This window comes from Helobdella robusta, assembly GCF_000326865.2.
Source record: "Helobdella robusta unplaced genomic scaffold HELROscaffold_35, whole genome shotgun sequence".
NCBI classification, from domain to species: domain Eukaryota; kingdom Metazoa; phylum Annelida; class Clitellata; order Rhynchobdellida; family Glossiphoniidae; genus Helobdella; species Helobdella robusta.
The window spans coordinates 295,455-304,080 of record NW_008704704.1 but is presented as its reverse complement, the minus strand read 5'-3'; the positions used below and the strand labels follow the sequence as shown (position 1 = coordinate 304,080).

At 33.6% G+C, this 8,626-nt stretch overlaps 1 protein-coding gene across 1 annotated transcript in view; it reads left to right on the top strand.

The window, feature by feature from the left end:
* The window catches only part of HELRODRAFT_185768 (hypothetical protein), a 17,823-nt gene that overhangs the window by 8,634 nt on the left and 563 nt on the right, over nucleotides 1–8,626 (top strand). The window contains exons 8-17 of the mRNA XM_009023156.1: nucleotides 3,788–3,951; nucleotides 4,614–4,752; nucleotides 4,916–5,005; nucleotides 5,405–5,542; nucleotides 5,921–6,025; nucleotides 6,305–6,422; nucleotides 6,677–6,771; nucleotides 7,295–7,387; nucleotides 7,658–7,798; nucleotides 8,553–8,626. Of these exons, the coding sequence (XP_009021404.1) occupies nucleotides 3,788–3,951; nucleotides 4,614–4,752; nucleotides 4,916–5,005; nucleotides 5,405–5,542; nucleotides 5,921–6,025; nucleotides 6,305–6,422; nucleotides 6,677–6,771; nucleotides 7,295–7,387; nucleotides 7,658–7,798; nucleotides 8,553–8,626 (1,157 nt within the window). The remainder of the gene's footprint in view (nucleotides 1–3,787; nucleotides 3,952–4,613; nucleotides 4,753–4,915; nucleotides 5,006–5,404; nucleotides 5,543–5,920; nucleotides 6,026–6,304; nucleotides 6,423–6,676; nucleotides 6,772–7,294; nucleotides 7,388–7,657; nucleotides 7,799–8,552) is intronic.

Sequence of the window (8,626 nt, the reverse complement as noted above, 5' to 3'; positions counted from 1 at the left end):
ATCACTTTAGAAATAAAACAAATATTGGAAATTGGTCTATAGCTAGTCAAGTCATTTCTATCCATATTCACCTTTTTTAAAACCGGATAAACAATAGCTTGTTTACACCCAAGAGGAAAAGAACCACTGCTTAAACTCAAGTTTATAAAACTCGTCAGAAAAACTATGAACAGATCAATGTATTTTTTAAAAATGTGCGTAGGAAAACTATCAATCAAACATGTTTTAGATGGCAAACTGAGGACTACTCTTTTAACTTCCAATTCTGTAAGAAACGTGAAATCAGAAAAAGAGCAGTTCATATTAGACATTGTCTGATCTATTGCCGGTCTGCTGGTAACATTAGTAGCCTGTCTTATTCTATTAACTTTATCGTCAAAAAATTTCACAAACTGAGACGAATCTAGATTTATAATTTCATTAGATGATTCACCAGTAACTTGATTGCATAATACTTTGTTTACTATTTTCCATAAATCTTTAGGAGATCCACAATTTTCGTTGATAAGTTTCTTCCAATAATAATTCCTTTTTTGGGAAAAAATTCGAGATTTGTTTTTTAGAGCAGCAATCCAGTCACCTTTGCATTCAAAAGACTGATATTTTCTGTAGTTTCTTTCTTTTTTACGACAAAGTCTTTTGATTGTCTTACATTCATAATCGTACCAAGGGGCAGCAACATCACATCTGACTTTAGTAAAATGATAAGGAGCAATTTCATCAGCCAATTTCTTGAGTTCAGTATTCAAAATATCAAATTCAAAACTGATGTCACCACTCAGACATGACCTTGATAGTGGTGAGTTTTCCACGTGTTTAAACAGCTTGGTCTCATCCAAAAATCTCCATGATCTAACCATTTTCATGACAGTTTTAGGATGTTCGTAAGTTAATGGTATACGAGCCTGTATCAAGCTATGGTCGGACAAAATCCCACATGGAAAAATGTTTAAATCTGATACCAAAAAATCTTCTGAACAAACAATCAGATCAAGTATACCTCCCCGTTCGTGAGTTGATTGATTGATTAAGTTTTTCAACTGAAACATGTCAAACAATTCTAACAAATTTAAAGTATGACGATCATTCAGCTTTTCTATATGAATGTTAAAGTCGCCCAAAATTATTAAATTTGAACTAAAAGAAGCAATATTTTCTAGTAAACATAAAAGTTCTTCAAAAAATAAATTAGTAACTGGTGCCGATCCAGGTCTATAGATGGCTAATAAAATAAAATCTGTTCTTCTAATAAATAACTTTAGAGCAAGTGCTTCGAACGATCCAAACATAGGTAAGACAATTTTTTTAAATTTAAATTCATTTCTGAAGTATATAATTAAACCACCATGGTAGGGATCATTTATTCTTAAAAAATCAACGTAGTTATATCCAGGAGGAACTGAAGATCTAACAGAAATATTATTCGACGATCCGTGCCAGGTCTCAACCAAAACAAAAATGTCTAACCCGTTGTGAATTAAATCGTAGACAGCATCAAATTTTGAATTTATCGATCTGATATTTAATAAACCTAACATTACATTATAATTAGTCTTAGATAAATCACTTGCACCACAATCATTATCTTCAGAACTATTTACATCCGCTTTCGAGGTAATTTTACAATCACTTGCACCACAATCATTATCTTCAGAACTATTTACATCTGCTTTCGAGGTAATTTTACAATCTTCCACCTTCCGACCTGTCCTCTCACTCTGAACAAAAAATTCCGATTTATCTCTTCTTTTTCCATGGCTTTGGCTCTATCTACGTATGTTTTATATTCCTGTCTCTGGTCCATTGTCAAATCATGACTTAAACCGACGTGTGAGAAACCCTGCAAAGATTTGAATTTTTTAACATTTCTCATTATTGAATCTCTAAGAAATACATTGTCCAACTTTATCAACACAGGTCTAACTACTGATTCTTGTCTTTTTCCAAGTCTAAAAACCTTGATAACATTTTTATCAGAAACATCCTCCGACAGATGCTTCAAAATCTTGAGGACATTACCACGATCATCATCACTCTCCGATAGACGAAACATCAGCAGGTTTGATTCCCTCTCTTTAATTTCATTTGCCTCATCCAGAGCTTTCTGAAACGATTTTACTTCACTCCTGATGGCGTCAATATTTGCACCACCCCCTTTACTAACGATGCCAGCATACGTTTCTTTCAATTCGTTTTTGCATGTCTCAAGTCCATCACGCACAGTTGTATCAAAACGATCAAGTTGATCTAGCCTTGACTCATTGCGTTCAATATTCACTTTTATGTTATCAATATCAAGTTTTATTTTCATATATATTTCGTTTAATACGTCCAGCTGAGTGACAATTTGATTTTTCGTATTGTCCACTGATTTAGCTAAAGAACCAATATCCAATGACAAATCAAAACAACGGTGACAAAACCATTTTAATCCTTTAGAATTTTTCAAAATTTTCAAAATGTCATCATTAATTTCACATTTGTTGTGGGCGCAAGACTTGCAACATGCACAAATCAACAACTCCTTACTCGGAACTACTTTTGCACACTTCGTACAGCTGTAACGCGAGCTCATTGTATTTGTTGTATCTAATATTATAATTAGCTTCAGCCAGATTTTTAACAGCAGATAATTTATTCAATCACGTGACAATAATTCGAAACAAAACTTTATCAAATTTAACGAAAAAAACAAAATTTTATGAATTAAATTTAATACCAGCTTATTCTAGAAAATTTACTACTGCAATTTACGAAATTGTTAACATTAAATAACTACTTTTAACCGAGAAGAAAGCAGAAATAACAGCTAAAACAACAAATTCAAACAACAACCAATGTATGTATGTATTTTATACAATACTGTATAAAATATACTCTCCTTCTAACATATATATATATATATATATATATATATATATACATATATATATATATATATATATATATATATATATATATATGTATGTATATATTTTACAATATTCTATAAATTCTACCTAAAACTTTAGTGAGAAAAATCGAAAAAACTAACTACAAACATATTAACGCCAAACATTCTGTAGAATTCATAGAATATCGTAAAAATTATGGTCTATTACCAATATATATATATATATTATATATATATATATATATATATATACTACCAATATATATATGTATATATATATATATATATATTGGTAGTAGACCATAATTTTTACAATATTCTCCAAAAAACTTCAGTGAGAAAAATCGAAAATGAACTACAAACATATTAACGCCAAACATTCGGTAGAAGAATTGATAGAATATTGTAAAAATATATATATGTATATGTGTACAGATACATGCATATATACAATGCGTGTATTTTAAATGTGTAAAATGCATATAAATGTATTTATTTAGATAATAATAAAAATCAAACCCTTTCGTTTAATTAAAATTGAACTTAATTGATGAATACATTTCATCACTGCTATTCAAGCATCATAAAATGATATTCCCAATATCGACTATTTTATTTCTATTTTATTTTTTAAAACGAATTATGATATTATAAACATATCTTTGCATAACACAATTCAACAATACGACAAGTATAATTTTTAAGATGCCAGTCGAGGTGCAGATTCATTCACGTCAATTAACTTTAATGTTATATCATTTTCAAAACGATGAGTAGTTACTAGTACTGATAATAAATATGACGCTGATGATATAATGATATGTATCACCTCTAATGATGTTTTTATAAGTGATAATGATAATAAAATAGTGATTATTACATTTAACCAACCAGCAAGGAATCGACATAAAAAAAGATAACATGGCACTGCAACGCCTGAAGGAGGCAGCAGAGAAGGCAAAGATCGAGCTCTCCTCGTCACTGCAGACCGACATCAATCTTCCGTATCTCACCATGGACTCCAGTGGACCCAAACATATGAACATGAAGCTTACTAGGTAGGTTGATAGATGGATGGGTATGTGCATGGTTGGATGCATGGATATGTGAATGGATGCATGGATAATGAGCATCGTTTCTGAAGTCAATTGATGAGAAGCGATGGGTAGATGTGTGGATGGGTTAATAGATAGATGATAATGATAATAAAAAGTAATGAGTACAGTTTGAAAACAATTTAGTTAACAAGTTTGAGCAGACAGTAAAAGTGCGATATCTTGCATTATTGTTGTTGTGTGATGACCTGGTTCAAACGCAGTTTGTCCAAAACTCAAAGACTCTTACACCATACACATGATGCAGTGCTTACCCATACATACAAAATATGTGGTTGGTCCTTGGGGCACAAATATTTATTTGTAAGAAAGGAATAATTCAAGCAGCTTTGCTTTTATCAGATCTGCACAATTAAGCTGACAAAGAAAAACCTTGATATGAATTGCAAGCTATGTAAGTCTTAAACAGAGCCCTCTATGATCCAGATTAAAAAATATTATTGTACTAAGTTGAGTGGTTGGTTCAAATCAGTTGCTATGTGTGCTTTAGTTATATTTGAGCACAAATTGATGTTGTTATTTTCCAATTTATTATAACAATAAACATTTGCCATATTTATCTAAGATATCAGATAAATTTTTCAATATTTGAACGACAAAAACAGAGCAAAATATGAGAGTCTTGTTGATGATCTGATCAAACGAACCGTGGGTCCCTGTCAGAAAGCTCTGCAAGATGCCGACGTGAAGAAGAGTGACATTGGAGAAGTCCTGCTGGTTGGTGGCATGACCAGGATGCCCAAGGTATGTTAAAGGGGGATGCAGAATGGGAAATATCTTTTTATTGTCTATTGAAGTCGAATTTCAGTTATAACATTACAATACATAATTAGTTTGTTCTAAATGTAAATTGATAAATTCTTTTGCCGCAAATATGAAATACATTATTATATTTAAAACAATTCAGGTACAGTCAGTTGTGCAGGATTTGTTCGGGAGGACACCAAGCAAGTCAGTGAACCCAGACGAAGCAGTTGCCATTGGAGCTGCTATCCAGGTTATTTTCAATTGTTGCTAGTCTTGCTGTTCATTGATCTACTTTCCCTTATATGCCAAAAAACGCCTCCAAAATCATTGCATCCTATCATGGACGTTTGCGGAGCTCAGTCAATCATTCCTCTAGACCTATCTCTGCCTTGTGTGCACCAGAATGTGATGTTTAAACCACACATGTGTGGCTATTTTGTTTTCTTCTTCACAGAAATGGCATTTGACTTCTCCAACAGTACTTATGAACATATGATTCTCAGATGGCTTAAACATGCCTTTGTAAATTTGAGGTTTTCTTCAACTGCTAATAGATTAGTTTGCGAGCTGAACAATTACAACAATGTAGTAAGAATCAGTTGTTCAGTTTCAAAAGTAAATAAATTCATCATTTTATGTTATTTACCAGGGAGGGGTGCTGGCAGGAGATGTTACTGATGTGTTGTTGTTGGATGTCACTCCATTGTCACTGGGCATTGAAACTCTTGGAGGAGTGTTCACCAAACTCATCAATCGCAACACTACCATACCAACCAAGAAAAGTCAGGTATGTTGTATGCGAGTCAGGTTTGTTGTGTGTGTGTGACTGGTATGTTATTGATATGGAGGTGCATAAGATAAGAGACTAATCTTTGGGCTAATTTTTGGTTCTTGGTTATAAACGGCACTACAGTGTAATGGCAAAGGTGCCTGATCCTGCCTTACAGTGATGACCGGGTTCGAATGCGATTAGGTTTCTGCCCATTCTATGCAATGTGTCGATCTACAACATCTCAAAAATACATCAAAACTTCTGAAAATTTATGACGATTTGTTCTCTTGAGATATTTGATTAAAAGTGCTTCTAAAAAAATAAAACGTATGAACAATGGTGATGAATTGGGGTGATGGTTATAAGAACTGTGATAAACGATGAATGGTGCAGGTCTTCTCGACGGCAGCCGATGGACAGACGCAGGTGGAGATCAAGGTGCACCAGGGAGAGAGGGAGATGGCTTCTGACAACAAGTTACTCGGCCAGTTCCAACTGGTTCGTATGATGGAGAGTGATGATAATACTGAGGGTGGCGTTAATGATGATTATAATTATGATGATCAGGATTGCAAATGTTGTGATGTATTTAATCATTGAGATTGCCTTCAATAATAAAGTGGATAACAGTGGATGATGTCTCTCGCGATGAAAGTTTGCCTGCCTTGATGTTTGGCCTGATCTGTGCAGATCTTTTTCTGTTCAGCTTTTAATAAGCAAAGATTAATAAATTGACTGATTCAGCTATTAATTATCTCTTTTGACATTTTTTTAAAGATTGGAATTCCCCCTGCACCACGTGGGGTTCCACAAATAGAAGTGACCTTTGACATTGATGCCAATGGTATTGTACATGTATCTGCCAGGGACAAGGGCACAGGAAAGGAGCAACAAAGTTAGTTGGGTCAAGATGGCGGTTGTTGTTGATCGGAGTTGTTTTTTGTGGGTTGCTGTGATTTTATTAATTACCAACGGTATGCAATGTTGGTTGCCTGGTGGCATCCGTTATTTAAGTACTTGAAATACTTGAATGCAAACTAAATTTGGTAAAAATTGAATAAACGATTTAGCTGCAGTGAGCCATAATATGTTATTTTTTGACTCTGTCAATGATTCATTGATCAATGCATTCAATCACAAATGCATCAGTTGTTATTCAGTCATCTGGTGGATTGAGCAAGGATGAAATTGAGAACATGGTGAGAAATGCTGAGAAGCACGCCGAAGAGGACAGGAGGAAGAAGGTTATCTGTCATCCATTCTTTCATTCGTTTTTACTTCCAATCATTTTTACATGTATTGACATTTATTTTTGTAATTTTAAAATTCAAACTCTGACCAACACAGAGGTTGGTGAAGCATACAAATAATTAATAGAACGATACCAAAATTAAAATTCAAAAAAAGAAAATAGTGCAAAATAAAAATAATAAAAACCAGGAAAAATTTTTTTTTGAAGTACACAATAGCATTGAATAATATCTTGTAAATATGTTTGTTTATGTAAGTAAATGAGTTCAATCAATTTATCATTGATTGCTTGCTTGATTGATTCGTTGATTTATTTGTTTAATTGGTTGATTGATTGGTTGATTGATTTGTTAAATGATTGATTGATTGATTGATTGATTGATTGATTGATTGATTGATTGATTGATTGATTGATTGATTGATTGATTGATTGATTGATTGATTGATTGATTGATTGATTGATTGATTGATTGATTGATTGATTGATTGATTGATTGATTGATTGATTGATGATAGGAAGTTGTGGAGGCAGTGAATTCGGCTGAGGGGATTATTCATGATACCGAATCGAAGATGGACGAGTTCAAAGCACAACTGCCATCAGATGAGGTGCAATGTTCCTGCTTGCTCTCCTTTCTTTATTTGTTTACCTATAAGATATTTTGTATGCGTGTTCGTTGCGTGTTTGTACGTGAATTACTTTAATTATATAAGTTGGTTGATCGACTTATATTTTATTCGTTGATGAATGAATGGATTATTCATTTTCAACGTTGTACCTGATTGTCTATAATTATAAGTGCTGTGAATATGTTTAGTGACAAAGTTATTTAACTTTTTAATCTACATGCTTGCATTACTTCACCAACCGACCACCAGTGCAAGAAGCTGAATGAACAGATAGCAAAAGTGCGGCAGATGCTTTCGAACAAGGACCAGGAGACTCCAGAAAACATCAAGAAGGCAACATCTGATCTGCAACAAGCATCTCTTAAGCTTTTCGAAATGGCTTATAAGAAGGTGGGCTGGATGATTGGTATGCGCTTGAGTTTAATTGGTTGATTCAAGTATGTGTGATGAGTTGGTAAGTTAGATTTGTGTGTGTGTGTGTGTGTGCGTGTTTGGTTGATGAATGCGTTTAGTTGGTCGGTGTATATATGTGTGTGGCTGATTGGATGATATATGACTGTGTCATTAGTGTACGTATGTTGTTTGTATGTGTATGTGCGTGGTTGGTTGTTGTGTGTGTGGATAGTTTATTTTGCTGATGTATGTTTGTGGTAGGTTGTTTGTTTGTATGTATATCTGTGTGATGGTTAGTTGGTTTATGCATGTGAGGTTGGCTGGTGAATGTGTGTATGGTTAGTTGTATCTGTGTGAATTTGGTGAATGGTTAATGCTATAATTGGCTGTGGCTAAAGAAGTTAGTGATTAATAACATCTTCATGTATGGTTCATGTTTACTTTTTACAAACACAATTTTTCCTTACATCAGTCGTTCTCTAATTTGAACTTTGAAGAGTGGTCTAGTTTTACCGTATTAAAATAGTGATTTAGATTTTTGCCAGCTGCTAGTTGATAGTGGACCTAATGAACAATTTTTTTATTGTTTGCCTGTTCACTTGGCAGGTTCTAATCCAGTCCTTACTTACCTTACATTCAACAGGCTTTGAAACATAAGTATTCTGATTTAAACTTCAAGTGATCAAATAATGTAAATCGTTAGGAGTACAACGTTGTCGATAGTTTTTTTTAGTTAAATTTGTTTTTGCAGATGGCTGCTGAGAGGGAATCGTCGCCTTCATCATCTTCATCATCGTCGTCTGCTGGAAAGGATGATGATAAAAG